Here is a 25,660-nt window from a genome sequence, read left to right as displayed (position 1 = left end):
CAGAATAAAGTAGTCGCACTCCATGCACTTGCTACAATGGGGAGTGGTCAAGAACCACTCCGGCTGTGCCGAACACCTATGTGTGTTGGTGGCCAGCGATGTGCTGTGCCCGTCGAGTAATGGAATCCAGAGGTTCCCATTATCCATAGCAAGATCATCATGATATATACTTCATATCAATCAAATAAAATTTTATCAGAATTTATCTCAGTTGGACATTGGGCTCATCATCCGACGTCCACCGGGGAGTGCCTCTATAGGGGGTTAGTCAATGGTTGGCCGACCATGACTAACGTGTCCCATCAAAACGAACTCTCCCACAATGGGTAAAGGGAGAGATGCGATTGGTGGTAACCCCAACCTGACCATAGCATCAAACCACGACCCTCACAATTCACTTATTTGTGTTCATATTAATTAATCCAAGTACATGTCAAACAAAGCTAAGAATATCTAGGAAGTACATGCTGGTTACAAAGCATGAAATGCATGTGATGTCATGTAGTAAGATGAAAATGAAGATACTGAAATTGGCAACAACATTTTCTTGGAGTCCTGGAATGCAAGTTGTGAATTTTTATACAAGATCTAAAGACGTGTTGTTAAAGTACATGATCTTTTACTTCCAAGCAATAATATTGACTATGTTAATGTTTTCTGTTGCTACAGTACAATTTAAACCATCCAATTCCTTATCAGTACTACTCCAAATAGAAACTTGAATGATTTTGTTATGGATTTTACAAGTTTAGCAAGTTGAGCATTTTCTGGAAATTTTATGCGCATGAAAGACTAGCCTCAGTATGACGAACAAGTAATTAAACGGTACTGAAACATGGCCATTTCTAGGTGAATCTTAATATGGCCATCTCCCTGCACAAATGTATAACTTTCTTTCGTTCTCTCATTTACCCGTAGCTCAAGACCAGTAGCAGCAAGCAACAAAAGCAAGCAACAAAAGCAAGCAAAACATCCAGCAGCAGCAAGCGGCAAAGCAAGCAGCCAGCAACGGCAACAACAGCAAGCAGCCAGCAGCGGCAACAACAACAAGCAGCAAAGCAAGCCAGCAGCAAGCAGCAGCAGGCAGAGGTGACTCCTCATGTTGCTATTCATGGCTGGGTCGGACGGAGCAGGGAGGCGAGAGGACGGACGACAGCGAGTTCCAAACGGCGTCAATGGCGGTCAGTGGTCGAGGAAGAAGTAGGAGGGACCCGCGGCTTCGAGTCCGTGGTCCAAAGGAAACGCGGACGACGTGGAGCCCGACACGGTCCCTGGAGCTACTCGGGGAGGAGGACCGCCGCGGCATCGCAACAGCGGCCGACAGAATCCGAGAAAGGCGGCCTTGGTTCAAGACATTCCTGCACCTTGGCGCCCGGAATCACCATCAGAGGGACTGCAGGAGAAACAATGGAGCTAGGGAATTACCTAGGAGCAAGAACGCACCGGAGAAACGAGATGGTTCACGGCGGCGTCCAGCGGGCGTGCAGGTCGGAGCCGGAGGCGTGGACGTCGATCCAGACTGACGGCTGGCGGGTCCCGCTGGTCCCTATGGCTGGCGTTGCAACGGCGAGCGGCGGCGTCCCTGGGAAGCTTGACGAGAAAGGGGATCTAGGGAGGGAGGGAGGTAAAGAGTGAGGTGGTGGAGTGGAGGAGGCCGGGCAAGGGGTTGTGGGCGCGTGTCCCTTGGGACGTGACGCTGCTGGACTGACCCAGGTGACCCACTGGTCAATGGTAAAAGAAGAGGTTGAAAGAAAATAAAAACAAACAAAATTGGTTGGAATACCTCTTTCTCATCTACTACTTCATAAGCTTCTCAGGATTAGCATAATCTAAATGTTTTGGTGCTCAAAACTATACAAAATATCTTGGAAAATTTCATAGATGCTACTACTTATATAATATAAGTAGTATTCTATATTGTTGTGTCTAAAATGAAAATTCCAAACAAGAACAGAATCACAGTTTGTATTTGTATGATCATGAATAACGCAAGTTTCAATTGCTAAATTTAAATAAAGGTTTTTAGAATAAATTGTGTTCTCTAAGCTTGTCGCATGTAATCCATCAACTAAATGTATTATATTCTTATAAGTGCAACCAGCGCTCAATTTTATTTGATTTGGAATTAACAAGGCGGGTTATATATTATATGTTCTCAATAGCTTTATTTGAATAGCGGGTTTTAACATAGTTTTTAAAAATTCCAAAAATGTTCCATTTTTACTAAAAAATATTTTGATTTAGAAATTTACAACAAAAACAAAATCTGTTCAAAAAATGATATTTTTGAGAAATGTTCGAATTTCATAAAAACATAACTATTCTTAAAAAATGTTCACCTTTTTAACCAAATTGTTAACTTTTATTAAAAATAAGAAAGTTTCCACGTTTAACCTTATCATCGGCGTTTATTAAAATTGGATATAAAAAATGGTGCACAATGGCACATGAAGTATTCTGCGCTTCTTTTTTTGCCCGGTGCAACGCACGGGCATTTGTACTAGTTAGCAAAAATAGGATTAGGTGATGAAGTCTGTAATGTTTGGTGGGCTGGTCCACCCGAGTCTATTATCCAGGTTCTCTCTGATGAGATCCCTAGCTACGTTTAATTAATAAAGTGGCATTGATCCTAAAAAAAAGCTGCCATGTTTTGAATAATAAGATCTCCATTTTAATCATAATAAAATTGCCATGTGGAAAAGTAGGGAAAAGAATAGAAAATTCGCCATGAAAATTGATTAAAAATCCCATCGTTTGCCACAATAGCATTACAAAATGACTTAAAATTGCCCTGTTTGAAAGACAAAAAGTTATGAATTATCTATGGGGTCGTGAGATTTTTCTTCTTCGGAAAATTTTGCCATGTGTACAAAATACCTTGGCGTGTGAACATAAAAAGAATTGTGTTTTTTTAAAAAATTGGCATGTACCTAAAAGCAAAAAAAAGTTGCATATTTTTGCCACATAGTAAAAATGTGGAGTGTTTGGATAGGATTGTGTTGGCCTTTCTTTTGTTTAGCAAACAACCTTTCTTTCTGTTTTGCAAGGGTTTAGGAACTCAAGACATGAGTAGCCAACATTGTAACGCCATGTGCATATTTCTTTTCCATGTGGGGAAGTAGTCTTTGGCCGTTGTTTGAGGAATTGTATTTTGGCTTTTGGAGCGTCTGTTGGGCGGAGCGTGTCTAACAAGGAACGTTGCCAACTTTTGGCTGAAGGAACCAAGCGTTTTGTTATATCCTTGTCGCCACACCATCTTCATCTCCATCCTTACTTACACTAGTATAATGCCCGTGCGTTGCCACGGGCTCTTGAAATATTTTGTAAGAGATATACATTAGAATATCAAAAGCCATGCTATAGTGCCACCAGATATTTGAGGTCGATCTTAGACAACAAATGTTCCCACCAACAACGAGAACTGCATGGCAAACAGCTAGATAAGCAAAAAAAATATACAAGTACGATAGAATATCAGCTTAAAACAACATAACGGCCTTGACTTATTCCTAGGAGTCCACTCCGCTGACGAAGACCGCAACATGGTGAATCCTTGCACCCATAAAGTACCATATTTCAGAAATCAGCTCTCCTGACAAGGATACTCCATTTAAACACATGCCACTTGGTACCGACATAGCAGCCATCTTTAGCCTAGGCACATCCTCACAAGTCTCACCAATGAACCCAGTGCTCTATTAAAAATACAAAATAAGACCCCCATTGTAAGTTTGATAGCATAACTATCACCAAACTTGAAGGTGTGTTTTATCATGTAGACATTCCTCAAACACATACCCATATCCTTCTTGAAAGAAACCTGGGTTGGAATAATTGTACATACCTAGGCCGGAGAAAAGGGAAAGCAAACAATGATATGATTGAAACTACCTCGCAAGAGTAACACTAACTGTTACCTTGTTTTTTCTTAGCTCTCCATTACTCCATTCACATAATAACAAAACTCTGTAATTGAACCGATAAAGGAATAGGTTGCCATACAAGCATTACATCAATGTTAGTAATCTAGCTCATGTGATATTTCCAAAAACAGTAGTTCGGTCACGACCGGTGGGGGACTTTGTGCCTTTTGTATCTATATGTTTTTGCCTGGTTTCCACTAAATAGATAAGATATATTTCTCAGATAAGCATGTATGGAACCGGGCAACTTTCTTCTTCTTTATAAAATGCAGAACCCCTTGGCTCTCTCAAGGTAGTACTCAGAAAAAAGTATACTGCTTTGTGTCTGGTTTATTTTTAAATGTAGAGGATTGTGCATGATTTATATCAGCTCATAAACCGCAGGACCATTTTTCAGTTCTAATTTCCAGAGCTCTAGGTAGTGTGTACTAACTTTGTTTTGGCAAATGCGAGGAGAGCCATGAGAAGCCAAGTGCCACTTGATATAGTAGATCAAACAACCTACGAGGCTAAAAACTTTCTACTTCTTAATCAAGGTCAAAATAGTTCACGGAAACAATCAAAATAATAGTAGTTACCATGTCTTGCAAGAAATATACAATGGATGTTCATCTATATCTATAAGACTATAACTAAATGCAGCACATATATTATTCCAGCTCCAAACTTGAAAGCAATATATAATTTACGAACATTACTCCACTGCCATAGAACCTGCAATTTCGAATATGATCTTTCAGATCGAGAACCATATTCTGACATGGCACTCATATTTTACTGTATGAATAGTACAATGAAATTTGAATAACACAACTGTCGGTGTACTAGAGTAGGGGTACCCTAGTATCCCGAACTCATGCACGGGCAGTTGCAGCGCCCCGCGGCAAGGATTGCCGGGTGACCGCCAAGACCCTCCGTGGTTCCCTTGAAGACCATTCAAGAACAAAGTACTCAAACCAAGGCCCCGGCAAGAGGAGCTTGCCGGGAAGGCAAACCAAGGCCCCGACAAGAGGAGCTTGCCGGGAAGGCCAACCCAGGCTCCGGCAAGAGGACCTTGCCGGGAAGAGACAAGACCCCGGCAAGAGGAGCTTGCCGGGAAGGCCACTCAAGGCATACCAATAAAGCTTGCCGCGACGCGCCCTGCGTCCCGGCAAGGCCCGGTGAGCAACAAGCTCCCAAACACGACAAGACGACGACCGCGGCAAGGAGCTTGCCGCGGGAAACCCCCACTTCGTGCCCGCGCTCCAGCACACCTGCTAACGTGTCGCTCTAGGACTCTCCCAAGCACACGTGGCAGGAGGCTGTGCAGCTAGGGTTGCGCGGTGGCAAGCGGAGATGAAGAGAAGGCCATCGTGGCAAACGGTGGCGCTCCTAACGGTCACTTTTTGCACTGTTTAGACAACTCAGACAGGCATTTAATGACCTTGTCCCCTGCCGTCAGAGTTAGGTAGGGTGCACTGTATCCACAGTAGCGGTAGCTGCACCTACCGCATCCTTTTCCATTTTTACCCTTCTTGTCTACGTTGCCACCTGTCGGTGACCCCTTTAAAGTATAAAAGGAGGCCCAAGCGCAACGTAGAAGGGGGTTCGGAGGTTCGGCCAGTTCGGCTCATTCGAAACACCAGAAACACTCCCACGCTCAGTCTGATAGCGTCCATCGCTCCTGAGCAAGGATTCAATACAATCCAACAAGCAGCAGTAGGGTTTTACGCATCCGTGCGGCCCAAAGCTGGGTAAAAACCGCTCGCGTGTACCGCCTCGATCCGCTCTTTGTGCGGCCTCCGCCCCCCACCGAACCGAAAGGGGCCCTGTCCCCATAGGTGTTGGTGGATCAGCCTCCCCGACATCTCCCAGTAGCGGTAGCTGCACCTACCGCATCCTTTTCCATTTTTACCCTTCTTGTCTATGTTGCCACCTGTCGGTGACCCCTTTAAAGTATAAAAGGAGGCCCAAGCGCAACGTAGAAGGGGGTTCGGAGGTTCGGCCAGTTTGGCTCATTCGAAACACCAGAAACACTCCCACGCTCAGTCTGATAGCGTCCATCGCTCCTGAGCAAGGATTCAATACAATCCAACAAGCAGCAGTAGGATTTTACGCATCCGTGCGGCCCGAAGCTGGGTAAAAACCGCTCGCGTGTACCGCCTCGATCTGCTCTTTGTGCGGCCTCCGCCCCCCACCGAACCGAAAGGGGCCCTGTCCCCATAGGTGTTGGTGGATCAGCCTCCCCGACATCTCTGGCGCCAGGTAGGGGGCGTCGAGATTGTGCGAACCCGATCCGGCGTGCACGCGAGCTAAATCTTCATCGTCTTCATCGACATGCCACCGAAGAAGAAGGATTCGGAGGCAGCTGTTCCGTCTGCGTCGCTTTCACCACCTCCGGAGCAAACGAGTGGTGGAGTGGACGCCGGCAGAAGAATGGGCGTCGACGAGGGAGCTCTCAGTGCAGCCAAGTCCAAGGACAAGGCGGCACAGACCTCGGCGTCCATGCGCGCATCGCGTCCCTCTCAGGAGGCGCGGGACCAGCAGCGTCATGGCGTTCGCAGCGCCATACGCCCGCTGGGCCAAGATCAAGCTGGTGGTTCTCGTGGCACTCAAGACCAACATGCACGTCAACATGCTGGCTCGAGCGAAGTACGGTCGCCTGGACGAGGCACTGCTCCTTCTAACGTGGTTAGGAGTCCGAGCACGCCCCACTCCTCGCACCGTTCACCTCCGCCGCCCACCACTCCAGCAAAAGCCTTGGCGCGAGCTCAACTGCTCCTAGACTATCCTCCGACGGCAGACAAGACCGACGAATGGAAGGCCACTATCCAGAGCCTCATCGGCTTCGCCAACGGCGACACTGCGCGGCAACCAAGCACCTCGCTGCCGCGGCAGGACAGCCGGACGCGAGCTGATGGCAACAAGACCGGGGGAGGTGCGACTTCCATGCACTCTCCGCTATGAAGGCCGAAATCGCCGACTCACCGGGTCCACCCCGACAGCGGCTCCACCGCGTCGTCGGACCCACGAGCTCGTCGCGACCAGCGCCAAGTTCTCCATGAACGACAACAAGAAGACGCTCGAACCCGCATCGAGCGCCAAAGAGAAGCGCGACGTCAATCCGACAAGCGCGCTGGGCCCTCTGTTGACATGCATGCGCCAGGGGAACCAGGCGATCTGCCGTACGCGGTAGGTTGTCCTGCGTTCACCCGTGAGCTGCGGCAAGTCCAGTGGCCCAGCACAAAGAATTTCAAACCAGACGTACCAGAGAAGTACGACGGCAAGACGCATCCGTCGGAGTTTCTCAGCATCTACACCATCGCGGTGCAGGCTGCCGGGGGACGGGACGACAAGATCCTTGCCAACTACTTCCCGCTGGTACTCAAGCCCAACGTCAGGTCCTGGCTCATGCACTTGCCGGACAATTCCATCTCCTCTTGGGCAGATTTATGCCATCAGTTTGTTGGCGCCTTTACAGGCGGCCACAAGCCACATGGCCAAGAAAGTGATCTTCATCTGCTCGCCCAGAAGGAAGGAGAGCCGCTACGCAAGTACATTCAGAGATTCAGCCGTGTACAGCACAACATCCCAGACGTCCACCCCGCCGCGATCATTAGCGCGTTCCATCAGAACGTGCGAAACCGAAGGATGAGGGAGGAGATGGCGATGTGTAAGATCAGAGACGTCAGCGAGCTTTACGCCCTGGCCGACAAGTGTGCACGCGCTGAAGAGGGTAGGAGGCTCCCCGAAGAGAGTACAGGAGCAGGAGGATCCGACAGTGAGGATGCCGCCCCGGCAAAGAAAGGCCGGCGGCGGAATAACAGAAGGAGGAAGGGCAAGGAAGTGCTAGCTGTCGAGCAGTCCGGCAATGGAGGTGGAGCCAAGGAAGCTAAAGCTGGTGGCTCCGACAAGGAGGCCCAGCCTGCGGCGGCCGCCGACAAGCAGGACAGCCCGGCAAGCAGTATCAAAGCTGAATACGAGCGAGGCGACAAGGAGAAGGCCCAGGAAGGAACTGGTGGATCCGGCAAGAAACGTCCCGGCCGAGGAGGACGCCGCGGCAAGGCCAAGCAGCGGCAAGGAGACAGACCTCCCCGCGGCCGCGACAAGGATGAAGATGACGACGATGACGAAGACATGGATGATGACGAGGCCGACGAGCAGGAATTTCAGAAAGCCACAGAGGTCCTGTGCGTTGATGGTGGTGCTTCTCTGCATACTTCGCACCGCCAACTCAAGCAGTGGATGCGGGAAGTGAATGCAGCAGAGCCATCCATAGAGTCACGCAAGCCTCTGAAATGGTCCAGCACGCCTATCATCTTCGACATTGAGGATCACCCTGATCGCGTAACTGCGGTCGGGTGCTTGCCGATGTTGGTTTCACCAACTATCCGCAACCTCAAGGTCACGAAGATGCTAGTTGATGGCGGGGCCGGCTTGAACCTGATATCCTCCGCGGTCCTCCAGAGACTTCAGATCCCTGACAGCGAGCTCGAGGAGACCGGCACATTCCAAGGAATCAGCCCGGGAAGAAGCAAGCCGAAGGGGAAGATCACGCTGCCAATCATATTTGGCAGCGAGCTGAATTTCAGAACTGAGAGGGTCACATTTGACGTTGCCGATTTTCCATTACCCTACAATGGGATCCTTGGCCGTCCAGCGCTCGCCAAATTTATGGCAGCCTCTCACTACGCATACAACATGCTCAAGATGCCAGGCCCGATAAGTGTCATCTCTGTCCCCGGCGACAAGAAGGATGCCCTTATCTGCGCCGACAAGATCTACCGGGAAGCAGCAGCCGCAGCTGATCGCAACACACTTGCCGTTGAAGCTCCCGGAGGGAAGAAGAAGACAAAGTCCGGCAAGAGCTCTGATGCCCACTCCGGCAAGCGCACCTCTTCGGAGTGCTGCGCTACCGTCGAGGACGCACCATCGAGCTCCACCGGCAAGTGCAAGAAGACGATGGCAGCTCCACCCAAGACCAAGAAGGTGTCCGCCAAGGAGGACGACACTGGTGGTACCTTCACCATCAGTGCCACGCTTGACCCCAAATAGGAAAGCGCGCTCGTTGCTTTCCTACGGGCGAATGTCGACGTGTTTGCATTGCAACCGTCTGATATCCCTGGTGTTCCCAGGAAAGTAATCGAGCACCACCTTGTCGTCTGTCCTCATGCACGGCCCGTCAAGCAGAGAGTCAGGAAGCAAGCGGTGGAGCGCCAAGAGTTCATTGCAGAAGAGATCAGGAAATTGGAAGCAGCAGGCCTTGTCAGAGGAGTGCTCCATCCCACGTGGTTGGCCAATCCTGTAGTCGTACGCAAGGCGAACGGGAAATGGAGGCTTTGTATAGACTTCACTGATGTCAATAAAGCTTGTCCCAAAGATCCATTTCCCTTGCCGCGCATTGACCAAATTGTTGACTCCACAGCTGGATGTGATTTGCTTTCATTTCTTGATGCATACTCAGGATACCATCAAATCTTCATGGCAGAAGAAGATGAGGAAAAAACCGCATTTATCACCCCTTGCGGCACATACTGTTTTGTACGGATGCCCTTTGGGTTGAAGAATGCTGGTTCAACATTTGCAAGGGTAGTCCATGTCGCTTTTGAGACACAGATACACAGAAATGTGGAAGCCTACATGGATGATATAGTGGTCAAGAGCAAGGACAAGGCTACCCTGATCCAAGATTTAGAAGAAACTTTTGCAAGTCTGCGCAAGATCAACCTCAAGCTCAACCCCGAGAAGTGCGTGTTTGGAGTCCCTTCCGGCAAGCTTCTCGGGTTCTTTGTGTCTCAGCGGGGAATTGAAGCCAACCCCGACAAGATCAAGGCCATCGAGCAGATTGAAGCACCGAAGCGCGTCAAGGATGTGCGAAGGCTTGCCGGTTGCGTGGCTGCTCTCAGCAGGTTTATCTCTAAGTCTGCTGAGCGCGCCCTGCCGTTTTTCAAAATATTGAAAAAGGCAGGTCCAATGAAATGGACTCCGGAAGCGGAGGCCACGCTGCAGGACTTGAAGAGGTACCTGTCCTCCACTCCAATACTTGTCGCACCTAAGCCACAAGAGAAGTTGCTTCTATATCTGGCGGCAACCAATCAAGTGGTTAGTGCTGCATTAGTAGCGGAGAGGGAGGCAGACGATGAGCCAGCAACCGCGACAAGGGAATCCAGCGACAAGCAGGGGGCTTCTCCGACAAGCTCTGGTCCCGACAAAGATGAATCTGCGCAGACGTGCAAGAAGGTGCAGAAGAAGATGGTGCAGCGCCCAGTTTACTTTGTCAGCTCCCTTCTCCAGGGGGCTAGGTCGAGGTACTCTGGTGTGCAAAAATTGCTTTTCGGCCTTCTCATGGCCTCGAGAAAGCTGCGCCATTACTTCCAGGCACACGAGATCACAGTTGTCACTCGCTTTCCGCTGAAGAGGATACTGCAGAATCCAGAAGCAACAGGCACGATTGTCGAGTGGGCATTGGAACTGTCAAGCTTTGGCCTCAAGTTTGAGAGTACTTCCACTATACAGAGCAGAGCATTGGCAGAGTTCATAGCAGAGTGGACGCCAACCCCAGACGAAGAAATTCTAGAGACGAGCATCCCCGTCAAGGAGACAAGCAAAGAGTGGCTGATGTACTTTGATGGTGCCTTCTCGCTGCAAGGCGCCGGTGCTGGCGTGCTGCTTATCGCACCCACCGGAGAGCACCTCAAGTACGTAGTCCAGATGCATTTTCCCAAGGAGCAAGCAACAAACAATACTGCAGAGTATGAAGGATTGCTTGCCGGCCTCAGAATCGCAGCCGACCTTGGGATCAAGAAACTCATTGTAAGGGGTGACTCGCAGCTTGTCGTCCGCCAAGTGAACAAGAACTACCAGAGTCCATTGATGGAAGCTTATGTTGATGAAGTGATAAAGCTAGAAGCACACTTTGACGGCCTGCAAATGGAACACGTTCCGCGAGCTTAGAACGATATTGCTGACGGCCTGTCAAAGTGCGCAGCACTAAAGTTACCTGTGGAACCAGGGATCTTTGTGCTCAAGCTGACTCAACCATCCGTGACACCATCAACTGGACAGAATAAGAAGAGGAAGTTGGTTTCTGGTGACTACTTTCCGGCAGAGCTTCCCGAAGCCACCGCCAAGAAGGTCCCCAAGATCGACGCCAAGAGTGCTGAGGAGCAGTCTGCTCCAGCGAACCTCTTGGTTTGTTCCGTTGAAGCAGACACTCCCGACAAGTTTTGCTCCGACAAGCTTGCCGGGGAATATCACGCTCCGGCCGAACCGCAGGTTCTTGCCGTAGAAGCGGATGTTCCCGCAGCAACAAATACGCCTTTAGTCCTTGTTGTCGAGCCACAAGCTCCAGCATGGGCGCAGCAGATTGTCCGTTTCCTTCAGACAGGAGAGCTTCCCGAAGAGCAAGAAGAAGCGGAAAGAGTAGCCCGGCAGTCAAGTATGTACAAGTTTGTCGACAACACACTGTACAGAAGAAGACTCAACGGTGTGAAATTGAAGTGTATTCGCCGGGAAGATGGACAACAGCTGTTGGCTGAGATACATGGAGGCATATGTGGTCACCACATTGGCGCAAGAGCACTTGTCGGCAAAGCATTCCGACAAGGCTTCTTCTGGCCGACAGCCCTCCAGGATGCAACTGCACAAGTAACCAAGTGTGAAGCGTGCCAGTTCCATTCCAGGCAGATACACCAGCCAGGTCAAGCTCTCCAGACGATCCCTTTATCCTGGCCATTTTCAGTCTGGGGGCTCGACATCCTCGGCCCCTTCCCCCGAGTTGTCGGGGGCTTTGAGTTCTTGTACGTTGCAATCGACAAGTTCACAAAGTGGCCGGAAGTGGAACCAGTGAGGAAGGTGACAGCACAGTCAGCCGTCAATTTCTTCAGGTCGATTGTTTGCCATTTCGGGATCCCTAACAGTATCATCACCGACAATGGCACGCAATTTACGAGCCGCACCTTCATGCAGTATGTCCAAGACCTTGGCGCCAAGGTCTGCTTCGCTTCTGTTGCTCACCCGAGAAGCAACGGTCAAGCGGAGAGGGCAAACGCTGAAGTGCTGCGAGGCCTCAAGACCAGAACTTTCGACAGGCTGCACAAGTGCGGAAGAAACTGGATCGAGGAGCTGCCGGTGGTTCTTTGGTCGATCAGGACGACGCCAAATCGAGCCACTGGCCAGACACCCTTTGCTCTACTCTATGGAGCAGAGGCAGTTCTCCCCACGGAACTCATTTACGGGTCACCTCGAGTGCTCGCTTATGATGAGCTCGAGCAAGAGCAGCTGCGACAAGATAACGCGCTGCTCCTTGAGGAAGACCGTCTCCAGGCTGCTGTGCGAGCCGCTCGCTACCAGCAAGCTTTGCGTCGCTACCATAGCCGCAAAGTTAAAGCCAGGAGCTTCGAGGAAGGCAACCTTGTTCTTCGACATGTTCAGTCCGCCAAGAATTCCAACAAGTTGACGCCAAAGTGGGAAGGCCCTTATCGGGTGAAACGAGTCATTAGGCCCGGCGCTGTCCGCCTTGAGACCGAAGATGGCATTCCGGTGAGCAACTCCTGGAACATTGAACATCTTCGTAACTTTTACCCGTAAGGCGCGGTTGCCGGAAGCTTTTCCGGCAACCACCTTTTGTACAAGTCTTGCCGCTGTTGCATGTAATCCTTTGTAGAAAGCCGGGCGCAGACCCCGTGCACCAGTAAAGTTCATGTGCCCCGCACATCTTGTCAGTTTTTTATGCTATAATCCTTTTTCGCATATGTTATCTGACACTTTGTGCAGCACCAGACCCCGGTAAGCAATAGCGAGCCCAAGGCTCCATATCATTACTTTATTTCTCTGTTTCTTTCTCAAAAGAAGGAAGGTTCCCTCGCCCACAAGGTTTACCGGGGGGGGGGAGGAGAAGATAATGGTGTGGACCAGGCCGTTCAAGAAATTTTCTCCTTGCCGGGAAGCAGACGACAGAAAAGCTAAGTTGCTAAAGCTTGAGCAATCAGTTTTTTAAGTTTTTGAGTTATTTTCCTTGAACGACCGTGCTTTGTATGGAAAACCTGTGCGCGGAGGAACCAACTCGTAGCTAGTTGCGCCTTTACTTTGTTTCGAGTCTGCTCAACAACTTAAGTGAGCTGCTAGCGCCCTTACTTTGCTTCGAGTCCGCTCAGCAACTTAAGTGAGCCGCTAGCGCCCTTACTTTGTTTCGAGTCCGCTCAACAACTTAAGTGAGCTGCAACTAGTTACGACAAGGTTGCTTGTCGGTAGCAACCCCGCCAGCAGGCTACTGAAGTTCCGCACTCGGCACTCGCGGCAAGGGTACCTGCGCCGGCAAGTTTCCCTAGAAAGCGTAGGGCAGAACCATACAAAGCCAAGAGTCGAGTAAAGGAAGTAACACAACAATTTTTTGCCTAAGATAGAGTTATATTACAAAAATAACTTGTCGCGCCTCTAATAAAGTGTTCCCATGACATGAATGGCAGCGACAAGTAAAGAAGAAAACGGACGGCCTAATCTACGCTAGAGGTCGAGTGTCCGTCCTTTTGCCTCTCTTTCGTCCGCAGGGCTCGCATATCCTGGCCAGACTGCTTGAGGACGAAAAGGAGAAGAAGGGCGCGCCGGTACCTGGGCCCCGGCAAGCCAGTATCGCTGGGGGCTGCGAGTGCCAAGAATCGTCCACGGCAAACCAGAGTTGCCGGGGGCTGCTATATCAGATAAGTCTTTCATCCCTCATCATGCATCCTCTTATGGACTGGGGAATGCGAAACCGCGTTTCTTCCCGAAAACCGCCGTGCTCCCTCAACTCTAGGCCCTGGGGCTCGTTCCCGAGGCCAAGTTTGGTCGTAGTCGCGGCAGCCAAGGGATGAAACGAGGAGGCCGCACCCATCTCATTCCCGCCTCCGTCAAAGGCGTGAGAAAGGTCGACCGACGTGGGAAGGCGGCAGGGCCTGTTGCCGGGAGATGAAATGTCTGTCCGAGGGACACCAAGGATTGCTCCTTGGCGTGGGTTCAACTCGCGAGACAAATAACCCGGCAAGCATCCCCTTTTCATTAAAAAACATCCCACTCAGGTACAGTCCATAGAGGATGAAAAACATGAAAGAGAGGATTACAAGCTTTAGATACAGCTAAGGCCCGAAGGCTTACAAATTAAAAAGATAAGATGCCCGTAATCCCTTTCCTGTCCCTCTCTTCAGGAGGCAGGTCAAGGAGGCGAAAAGGGCAAAAGGAGCGCCTAGGCGAGCTACGGGTGCCAGAAGACACCAAGAGAACATCCCGGGGGCCGTCCGAAGGCTGGACGGCGATGGCGGTGCCGGAAGCGGGGCTTGAAGACGGGGCGGCAGGACGTCAGCACGCTGTCGAGGGCACCACGCCCTCGTACTCCGACCTGATGGCCTTGTCGCCAGCCCTCTTCCCCTTCCGCAGCCTCCCTACGCCAGCCGCCCAAGGAGACGACCCCGGGGAGTTCAAGGAGCCGACGACACGGATGATGGGGTCGCCGGTGCCGCGCGAAGCGGCGCCCGACGCCTAGTCGGACCCGCCACCCCGCCGCCCGCTACCCTCGTCGTCGCTGTCGCTCTCCTCCTCGTCACTCTCGCTCGAGGAGGAGCCTTCGCTGTCGGAGGAGCTGTCCACGCAGCACTTCGCCCGAGTGCCGAAGCACCCGAAGACCTTGACGGAGAGAAGATCGCCCTCCATCAATTTAAAATGGAGGGTAAACCCCTCCATCAGGCTGTGGATGCGGGCGAACGTCTTCCACCCTCGATCAAGATACATCACATTAGGGGCTGGGAATACAACGCGGACTCGCGTGCCGCTGATCCCACAGCCCCTCATGTGCAGTCTCAGTGTCTCGGGCGGGTCCAACTCCATCGCGCGCGCAAACGGAGCTGGAAGCCGGAGGCGACGACGAGGCGCCCGACGCAGCCTGACGAAGAACTCGCAAGGGTCGTCCCCTATATGGACCACCATGGGGGGAGGAGCCGCCGGCGGAGGTGAAGCTGGCGCGCCGCCCCGTCCGCCTCTTCCCCGAGCGCCTCGACCTCGTCCTCGACCTCGTCCGCGACCTCGCCCCCTCCCTCTTCCCCTTATGGCTGGCTCTGCCACCACGGGTGCGGAAGATGGAGAGATGCGCTGTCTGGCGGCGACCCTCGCCGCCACCGATGAAGGGCCTGGGTTCCCTTTCTCCATGGCGAATGAGAGAAAGGGGAGCAGAAGCTGAAGAAGGGAGGAGATGAGAGAGTGCGGGTTTCCCGCTCTTTATAAAGGAGCGAGGTGGGGGCTCGGCCGCCCGCTCAGCAAATCAAGGCACGGGAAGAGCAGGGAGTCGGGGCCAACCCACTGCCTCTACTCGCGACGGCCCAGTTTCCCACTTCCACCATCCGCGACTCCAAGCGCATGGGAGCCGCGTGGCTGGGATGCAGAACCAAGGCGACGGATGAGGCGGCCCCGCTCCGCCTCGTGATCGCGGGGAATGGACGTCCCGAAAACCGTGCACCGGCCCCGTCCAGTAAATGCACCACGCCCTCACGCCTACCTTCGTTTAGGGAGGAGGGCGTGAACCGTCCCCATCATCGTGGCCTGACGCATGCTCGAGGGGCTTAGCCCCGCGCACGCCGCCCGCGTCACCCACGACGCCGCGTTTGACGCGTGCCGTTCTGGGCGTGCGCGGTGGGAGTGGAGAGATATGCGGCATGACCTAGGCCGCGCGTGCCCGTGCACTGTTTTGGGCCTGGCCCAACAGCGCTCGGCACCGTGTGTGGCCCAGGCCCGGGGGCTCCTGTCGGTGTACTAGAGTAGGGGTACCCTAGTATCCCGAACTCGTGCACGGGCAGTTGCAGCGCCCCGCGGCAAGGCTTGCCGAGTGACCGCCAAGACCCTCCGTGGTTCCCTTGAAGACCATTCAAGAACAAAGTACTCAAACCAAGGCCCCGACAAGAGGATCTTGCCGGGAAGGCAAACCAAGGCCCCGGCAAGAGGAGCTTGGCGGGAAGGCCAACCCAGGCTCCGACAAGAGGACCTTGCCGGGAACAGACAAGACCCGGCAAGAGGAGCTTGCCGGGAAGGCCACTCAAGGCATATCAATAAAGCTTGCCGCGACGCGCCCTGCGTCCCGGCAAGGCCCGGTGAGCAACAAGCTCCCAAACACGACAATACGATGACCGCGGCAAGGAGCTTGCCGCGGGAAACCCCCACTTCGTGCCCGCGCTCCAGCACACCTGCTAACTGTCGCTCTAGGACTCTCCCAAGCACACGTGGCAGGAGGCTGTGCAGCTAGGGGTGCGCGGTGGCAAGCGGAGATGAAGAGAAGGCCATCGTGGCAAACGGTGGCACTCCTAACGGTCACTTTTTGCACTGTTTAGACAACTCAGACAGGCATTTAATGACCTTGTCCCCTGCCGTCAGAGTTAGGTAGGGTGCACTGTATCCACAGTAGCGGTAGCTGCACCTACCGCATCCTTTTCCATTTTTACCCTTCTTGTCTACGTTGCCACCTGTCGGTGACCCCTTTAAAGTATAAAAGGAGGCCCAAGCGCAACGTAGAAGGGGGTTCGGAGGTTCGGCCAGTTCGGCTCATTCGAAACACCAGAAACACTCCCACGCTCAGTCTGATAGCGTCCATCGCTCCTGAGCAAGGATTCAATACAATCCAACAAGCAGCAGTAGGGTTTTACGCATCCATGCGGCCCGAAGCTGGGTAAAAACCGCTCGCGTGTACCGCCTCGATCCGCTCTTTGTGCGGCCTCCGCCCCCCACCGAACCGAAAGGGGCCCTGTCCCCATAGGTGTTGGTGGATCAGCCTCCCCGACCACAAGAGTAAAAGGTTCACATGTGATATTCATTAGGAATTTGTGCCAGATAACAAACATTTATGGTGCCCCTCATTATGACTAACTTCTTCAACATGAGCATACTCTCATGGATTAAGAGGCCACAAAAACTCCTAAACTGAAAGGTTATCAATGAGTGCCACGAAAGTCAAGCCAACTAACACTCCCTCATACTGTATACCATGACATAAAACATTAAGAAGAGATGTTTGAAGTAGTACCTCTCTCATAATAAGGGGGGACACTAACTACTTTGAGCCATAAAAGAAAACTGGCGTAGTCAAGTTAGCTCCGAGCAGTCAATACATTGCAGGATAATTTGAAGTTCATATCTGCAACCACATCAACATATGAGATAAAATGGTCAGATACAGAATCATGTACAACTTAAAGTACGTTTACACTAACCATTCTGTAGAAAGAAGATAAATGTCTATGCATGTTCTAATTTGTATTTAGTGCAATTAAACTTTGTCTAGTAGAAAATGTTAGCAATTATGTCAAGACCACTACGACACTACTGGTCTCTCCATGTAATAAATCAATAAACTCTACTCTCTTAAAAATCTAGAACTGCACAATGAACACTACTGAAGAAAAATGTAAAACTTAGTCAATGAAAATAAATACACGGGTTGATGACCCTTAAACGAATAGTAAACACGAGAGAACGAACACTTATTTAAGGTAGAGAAACTTGTCCCATAATGCTTTGCATGGTTTTGATCACCCCTATATAGTCTGTCAAGCATGTATCTAACTGTTTCAAATATATACATAGCGGCGTTCATCTTAACACCAGCTTTAGCTTCACAAAAATTCTTAGCTCGGTTAATCTGCATAAACCATGAAATCTATAGGAAGTTAAATGTGTTAAGCTGAAAATAATAATACATCAGCACTCTAGAAAGAATGGGAGGTTTGATGTTAATTAATACACTAAAAAATGGAGTGCATTCAAATGGACAAAAAGAAACACATAAGAGACTATTACCTTCTTTGATAGTAGAGAAGCACTATCAATAATCTCAATAAAACTACATAATATTCAGTTCCGAAAGGCCGAAGCGAAGCTTGTAGCCTTTTTTTACTGGGACTATGGCGGCTTACGCCAGCCTGAACCACTTCATAAAACTGAGAACTATACAAAGTCCAATGAGTACACAGGGATTAAGAGAAATAATAGAAGGAAAAAATTAAAATCTCCCAGATAGGTGATACAGTAGAGTACTCTAATCCGTAAGGTGCCATTTATTAATTTCATGTGAATACCTGTTGGACCATGGTATCAATCATCAGCAATCTTGCTAGCAGTAATGTGCAATTCCTCAAAAACATCCCGGGAGACCTTGGAGTTTTTGCGCTTCCATATATTCCAGAGGACAATGATAACAACATTATAGAGTGAATCTTGTCGAAATAATTTTTCCAAGAGATCTTTGACTGAATCAACATTGAGTGGATGAAAACTTTGAAGTTCAGACCAAACCAAAGCTAGGGAGGAGCAACTGATTAACATATGAGGAGTAGTCTCAGATTCATTCGAGGAAGGACAATGCCCGGACTGGCTTATGAGCACTATACAATCCCACCATCCCACTTTACCTATCAAATTGAGTACAATCCTACTATCAGCTGCAATCGACAATGTATATCAGGAGCAATCAGCGGTCTACATATATCATTAGCAGCATATGAAGCAATCAGCCACACACCCCAATTATCTCTCGTATGTTCTCACCACAGCATGGCCCAGCGCTGCCTTAGTAATATGATATACAAATCAGATCATAGTATACGCTCGTTCAGAAGAGCGGATAAAAATAATTTAACAAATTTCAATGACCTTAATTGAGATCATCTAGGTTCAGAACTATCTGATGTGAAATAAATCAAGATAAATTTCAGCAAGGAATAAAGTAAGCTGGTTGCAGCACAAACATTGTTAGTTGTACATATGTACATCAACAATGATAAGCATTAAGTTCCCTATTTAATAGTTCATACTATTCTGATCGGAGATTCAGAGTAGGTGGTGGTGCTGACCATGGGAGGAGGAACAGACGCCCTGAAGAAAAAGGTCTGTATTTTTTAATTATGATTTCGATTTTAGTGGTATTCAGACATTCACTTGATCCAAATACCTCTAATTACTCGAGAACATTCATTCTACTGGACTAAGATACTATAAACACACAGAAACAATTATATTTTGGCACACTAATAGGAGGGCCTACTATCTAACAAAGTTCAATGAGTATAGATCAAGCTTTGCATAATCAGATAGAAAGAGTATAAGTGGTATAACTGTACTTGGTAGCCTACAATAAAATCTTGTGTGAAGTGGAGAAGAGAAACTAAAAGATGAGCTAAAAGACAAAGCCGCAATAAAATAGATTAATTAAGGTTAAGTAAAATCTAATTAGCACCATGATTCGACAACCAAGAAATCAAAGTTTGGGAGTATCACTCCTAAAAATGTTTTCCTGGCCCACATAAAAAAGACAAACATCACAGCGAATGAGGTCGGAACCTGGATAATATAAATGTGTTCAAAAATTAGTGAAGGGTGCATCTGATGCACTACAGGATTTCATAATCTATTAAATCTATGCTCCTTTATGTTGTCAAGATTTTAGACGATGTTCTTCCTAATGTAACAACTGACTTTGTAGAAAAAAAACAATAACTCTATAAATTCAATAAATATTAGTCATGTTATTCCTATACTTCTATAGGTAACAAATTTCCAAACCAGCGACTGTTAAATCTGCCAAACCAAACATTGCATAATTTTCCAGACTGAATGAGAGGTAAGGGAGATATCCCCTTTGCACCTTGTCCACATTGCTGATGACGAAGGCATCCAGGTGGTGCTGATGAGCCTGTTCTTCTCGAGCGACCCTGCAGCCACCTCACCTCAAGCGCCCCGCTACCTGCACCTCCTTCTCCGCGTCAGCATGGTGCCCACAGACCCGCCACATCCATATCCCCGGATAAGAAAATCACCACCAACATCACACCTCTAGGAGAACTTTGCTGCATTTACAGGCCAATTGTCAGCTCTGGTTGCTGCTCTATTATCCTCCTCCTTGCAATTCTTCATAGACTAAAGAGCAGAAAAACATTCAAAGCAAACTATATCCAGGCAATGAATTATATATATCAAAGATTAATCTTAGCAAGAGTGTACTTATATATATATATATCACTGATACTGCTTATGAGCAGCTAAAGACGGGCTAATGCTTGCATTGGAGACCTTAATATAAAAGAATAAAGGCCTTAATATGTGTAATCTGCATTAGAGTAAATAATTTTCTATGCTGAGTTTCCAAATCATCTCCATAATTGAAAACCTGGATGGCTTCAATTTTAAAAGGAATAGCCTACGACTATGAGATGCTAAGCATGCTTTGCATCGGACCGAACTTCTCTGAACCATATACTCATACTATAGCCAAAAAAACCATTTGCACACGTACGTGATAAATTATGACATTTGTTGGCGAGGAAACGACATGAAAAGCTGCTGCTACAGACTGGGTTAAGTGAACAGAACAACAATACCAAATCGAAACAAAAATAAATTGTACTATCATTAAAAAGAATCCATTGTAAGAGCTGCTACAGACCTTTAAGTACGGTAGCAGTATTCAAACACCAACATCGAGCACCTTCAGTGAGAGATCCGGATTAAAACACCAACATCGAGCACACATATATTTGATAGCTCCACTCCAAAAGTATGAAATTCCTCAAGTTGAATACCTATAAACAAAAGGTGAAATAAGGATCTCTTTTGGACATATCAACAAAAAGAGGAAAGGTTATGTTAGAGACCAATCGAAATCATCGAAAGTTCAGCACATCAGTCTTTCAGCAAATGTACATGCAAAGCAATTCTTTCTCGGAGTGAACTCCGAACTCTTCTGTCACACCGAGACGGTCTATACAGGTGCCGCCGCCGCCGGCGACGCCCTACCACAGAAGATCGTCTTCGAGTCTCGAGTTGCCGCACCCAACCCCAAGGACCTGCAGCACCACAACACCCAACATACGTGACGGCAAGGTGCCGTGCTTCGACGGCAGCGAGTCCCTGGCCGCGGCAGGGTGCCCCTTTGGTAGCAACGCAGCGCCGTCGGCAGTGGGCATCCCGATGCCATGAAAAAGCAAAGAAGAAATGTAAAGTGAAACTGATGGAAAAATCACAAGAACAATAAGTAAGACATACCATGAAAAAGTTGAGGGCATACTTCTTGTCTATTCAATGTAGTTTTCTTCCCATTCACGCAAACCCATCTCTCTCTCAAGATTGGCTGATCAATAATGCACATAACCTAAATAAAAGAAAAATAGTCAATGGCAAGTATTATAGAACAAATATCTAACATACATGACGCAATTAGACAACATGTCCAGAAGAGACTTCAGTATATAAATGATATGCTGAAATTAAACAAAAAATATTTTACAGGTTGCATCAAATATGTCGCAGCAGTAGTTAGTTGTTGACAGTATCATTAAAATGAAGCTAAATCACTCGGTACATGTAACTATATATGATAGGCTGCTATCCAGTACAGTTTCCTTCAGGTAGTAGTGAAGAAAAATGGACAAAAAGAAGGAGAGCTGATATGAGAAAGAGAAAATTAGCATACCGGCATGAGCTATAATTCGAGTGCTAGTTCAACATACATAGACTCAATAGAGCAAACCGTTGTGCATGTTTCACGCAACTAAAAAAATTCTAGTTCAATTGAGAGAGTCACCAGAGTACTTTATATGGTCTTTCTGCACTTTTTCTTGTCGAAGTAATATAACTTGGTGGAGGAACTCAAGATTAGCCGATCCAGTTTACTTCAATATGCAGGGCACTCACACAAATAGCTTTATGAAAGAAACTGTAGCTGCCCTTATGAGATGCACATCTATACCTGTACCGCTGCACGAGCTCACCCTTGGCGGCGACCTGTATGACACGAAGCACATGTTCACGACGGAGTAGATGTATTGGTCACCAAGCGCAGGGGAGCACATGCATGCACGAAATGTCTTGGAGTCGCGAGTTGCCGCACCCAACCCCAAGGACCTACAGCACAACAACACGCAACATAAGTGGCGGCGAGGTGCCGTGCTTCGACGGCAGCGAGTATGAGAAGCTCACCTTCCGACCAGCAGTTACAAATCAGCTGGTGCTTCCACACAGCTGACGCCCGAGCTCTCCAAACAGAAGTATTCTTATTTGAATAAGGATGAGCATCAGCATGATCAAGAATATAACTGAATCAGATGGTGTTTCCAATATAACTGAATATAACAAGAATGAGCATGATCAATAGCACACCATCTTCCCGAATCAACGAAGACTACACGGCAGGGAACGAAGTGCTCATGGAACCAGCCAAAATTCACACCATCGGACATGGATGCCTCTACCGGCGGCGGATAGGACGAGAGGCCGGGTAGATTCGTCCCCGCGAAATTCCGCACAACCGTGGCTGGATCCTACGAGGTCGTCCTCGTTGCCGTCGGATTCATCCATGTACATCATGGTAGGGGGAGGGGCGAGAAGGTGAGCATCTTCTCCTCGGCGTATGTAGAATAGCCTTTTTAGATAAAGAGAAGGGGATGAGCCTACACCAATATATCACGAGCGGAACGTACCGACGATGGCCGCTGCCGGAGTGGATCAGAGAAGGGGATGAGCCTACGAGCTGGGTGCTCTGCCCGTCGCGCTGATGGTCGACCACGGCGGAGATCGGGAGCCCTCTTTCTCGGCGAAGAGGCGGCGGCTTGGCACTGAGTCCGAAGCGAGGGGTCCAAAGGCGACCGACGAGGGAAGCAAGCGCGGAGCAGCAGGACGCTGGGCTGGTCGACGAGCTCCTGTGTGGCGGCGGCGCAGGAACCCTAACACGTGCGAGGATATCGGCGGCGGAGGCTGTGAACTCCAGCTCACAAGACGGCGGGGCTGAGGCGAGATCCGGCGGGGCATATCGATGGCGGCTTTGATGTGAGAGGGCGGCGGCGAAGGGATCGAGCGGCGGGGGCGAAGGGAAGGAGCGAGCGTGCGTGTGGTTCGAAGGAAGGAGGAATCGCTCGTATACCTGCGTGCGATTCGTTTTTTTCGCTGGTTTAATTTCGTAGGTCTTTTTTTGTAGATTTTTTTTCATCCGGTTCTCTTTGTTTTGATTTTTTTTCGCTGGTTTAATTTCGTAGGTCTTTTTTTGTAGATTTTTTTTTCATCCGGTTCTCTCTGTTTCGATTGGAGGTTTGGCCCCTTGACTTCGTAGGGGCATAGTTAAGCCAGCCCTTTTTTCTTGTTCGATGGCCCGGGGGTTGGGTGGGAGGACGAAAAAAAATCAGTGTTGATGGGATAAAAATTAACCGGTGAACGGAGACGACCAACTGATACTTTAGGAGTAGAGATTATTAATTCAATTATATATATATACTACTCCCTCTCTAAAGAAATGATAATCCAAACACTCTTATGTTTATTTATTTACGGAGGAAAATAATCATCACTTTATATGTACAAGGTGATGTTTTGTTTATGGTATTTGCAAAGCTTTAATCATGGACACTCACAGATCCCTCCGTTCCGTTCCTAAATATATGTCTTTCACAAGATTTCACTAGTAGAAAACTATATACGGAGCAAAATGAGTGAATCCATCCACGTTCTAAAGTATGCCTCTTTTCTAAGATACTATATTCTTTTGGCATATATTCCCTAAAAAGAGCGAATACCTCCATGTGACTGTACAGTAAAACACAGAATGGATGTTTCTCAAAAAAAAGAAACTGAAAGTAATTGCAAGTTATACCCTACTAGCACAGAATGAGAAAACACTACCCAAAATACATATCATTTAAAATCCATTAATAACACATCCAAACATAAAGGAGGTTCCAAGAAATACATCGCAACATTTGATTCTAAACTGTTTGCCACGCCATCACAACAGCCTCGAGCTGGCTGATAAGTCTACTCATCAGAATACTCACGAGGATCACAGAAACGAACCGGGGTCTCCAACACATCGGTGACCAGCTGGACCAGAATAGGGACACGCTCCTGAAGCAAGACAATGCTGCGATTACCTTTGAGTACATGAACAGCAGTATCGTCTAGCACTATGCTCAGCTTTTTGACTTTGGCTGAGACCAGATCCTCCTCGGCAAGCAATACGCCCAAGGCTTCCTTAAAGCACTTCCTCATATGTAAGAGCTTAATTGCTGAGCTCTTCATGAGTAGGAGGGCTTCCAGGGCGCCCCGTTCCAGCTTAGCCTCCTGAACCATGAGCTGGGGTAACACATCATGCTCGAGCTTTTGAATTTCCAGCGACAAGCCTGCCACATCCGAGAGGGAATCCAGCTCCGGGCATTTCCAGGAGCTCGACTCCATGATCAGCGGGCAGAGGAGTGCATACGACTCGCGCGCTATGCGCACCGACTCCAGAGAGACAAGATTCACAAGCATGTCCTCATTGGAGTGGCCCAGCTCATCGGAGCGGGCCTGCAGGTCTTGGACTTGGGCATGGGAGTGGATTTTGAAGAGCATGATTTCCTTTTGGCGGCCAAGAAGGCTGCAGCAGAAGAGTTGCTGCTACCAGCTGGTACAGCACAAACAGAGGAGGATTTAATGTCAGGAAGAGACCATACAGCACCAAGCTTCTACTTAATTAGTTAGGACAGCATATATATTTGCATTGTGCGACAGAATAGTTATTAATATGAAGTGAAAGCAATCCAGCCATGTATTTATACTGATAGGCAACTAAACAAAATGAATGAATACCCAAAACAGAAAAATAATTAACAGAGGGGGGAATATAATATAATTTGGTTCAAAGTAGATAGAGATCCCATCATTCATTGTATTATTGTGAGCAAGAAAATTGCATCTCCAGAATTAATGCCTCACCATCAAAGGAAACAATAAACTAAACAGCAGGGAAATAAAAAAATTGCATCCCATGTGCAAGGGCATAGTGAGCACAGAAAACCAAACCAGCATTTACAAACGATAATAAATAAACCCAAACTATAACCAAATACCTATCCAAACAAGAGAGCTGGAAAGCAGCACATATGACTACAACATTAATCAGCAGCTGCAGGTTAAGTGCTGCCAGTGCATAAATATTTTAGGATCCCAAATATTAATTGTTACCTATCCAAACAGAGCAAGAAGATGAATATGCAACAAAAAATCTAGTACGCTCAAACACAGTTGATAAAACAAAAAATTAAACATTCTGGCAGGCATAAACTGAAATCGAACAACATAGCATGAATTCCATCCAAATTAATATTCGTTTTCTAGCTTTGATTTTGTTGTTTTTCGTCCTAATTCGAAATTTCCCCACCAATTTTTTTTTGTGATTTGTTGGCATGATGAAGTTTTGTTGATTTTGATCCATGGATTTGCTTGGTTTCCCCAAGTTTGCCCATCTTTCATCCACAAAATCCCTCGGATTTTGCCCCCGAAATCATCAATTTCCGCCCAAAATCGCGACAGGCACAATTGAAGAATTCATGAGAAACCAAAATCTGACCACAACCAACCAAGCAAACCCTAACTAAAACGTCAGATTGATTCCTTATTACGGATAATCGAACCCTAGGTGGTGTTACCCTAACTAATTAAATCCTATCTTAGTCGAGGTTCCTCATACGAATGAATACTCAAAGCCGCGCCGCGCCGCGCCTACCAACCACAATCGGAACGAGCAACTCCGGAGGCGGAGGGAGACCACGCTGGATCCGAGACCTACGAACCAGCGCCGCGCCTACCAACCAATCGGAACGAACTCCAAGCTGACCGGGATGTACAAGCATGTGCTCACCTCGGGCGGGCGTAAGATCTGATCTGGAGAGGAGGATGTGAGATTGGGGTCGACAGACAGGGGGTTGCGGGGAACGGCGGCGAGGCGA

At 48.6% G+C, this 25,660-nt stretch overlaps 1 protein-coding gene and 1 long non-coding RNA gene across 8 annotated transcripts; both read right to left on the bottom strand.

Annotated features, from left to right (window-relative positions):
- Positions 1-3,404: 3,404 nt before the first annotated feature.
- On the bottom strand, positions 3,405-19,828 carry LOC123108595 (uncharacterized). 7 transcript variants are annotated; one of them, XR_006451937.1, is made up of 5 exons: positions 19,555-19,808; positions 17,990-18,322; positions 17,394-17,858; positions 16,939-17,049; positions 3,405-3,421 (listed from the first exon to the last, which is right to left on the bottom strand). It is a non-coding gene; the product is annotated as an uncharacterized lncRNA (long non-coding RNA). The 7 variants fall into 7 exon arrangements; XR_006451934.1 differs by lacking the exon at positions 3,405-3,421 and adding an exon at positions 4,525-4,637; XR_006451932.1 differs by lacking the exons at positions 3,405-3,421; positions 16,939-17,049 and having other exon boundaries at positions 17,308-17,858; positions 19,555-19,653; positions 19,741-19,828.
- A 3,865-nt stretch (positions 19,829-23,693) lies between these two features.
- On the bottom strand, positions 23,694-25,650 carry LOC123108594 (uncharacterized). The gene is made up of 2 exons (XM_044530351.1): positions 25,573-25,650; positions 23,694-24,336 (listed from the first exon to the last, which is right to left on the bottom strand). Exon 2 carries the CDS (start codon positions 24,282-24,284, stop codon positions 23,709-23,711), a length of 576 nt encoding a protein of 191 aa, XP_044386286.1. The 5' UTR covers positions 24,285-24,336; positions 25,573-25,650; the 3' UTR covers positions 23,694-23,708.
- Positions 25,651-25,660: the final 10 nt, after the last annotated feature.

Source organism: Triticum aestivum, chromosome 5A, assembly GCF_018294505.1.
Source record: "Triticum aestivum cultivar Chinese Spring chromosome 5A, IWGSC CS RefSeq v2.1, whole genome shotgun sequence".
Lineage (NCBI taxonomy): Eukaryota > Viridiplantae > Streptophyta > Magnoliopsida > Poales > Poaceae > Triticum > Triticum aestivum.
This window is presented reverse-complemented; position numbering and strand designations above follow the sequence as displayed.

Coding starts and splice junctions, on each gene's coding strand:
- LOC123108594 (XM_044530351.1), bottom strand. CDS start 24,284: ATGCTCTTCAAAATCCACTCCCATGCCCAAGTCCAAGACCTGCAGGCC.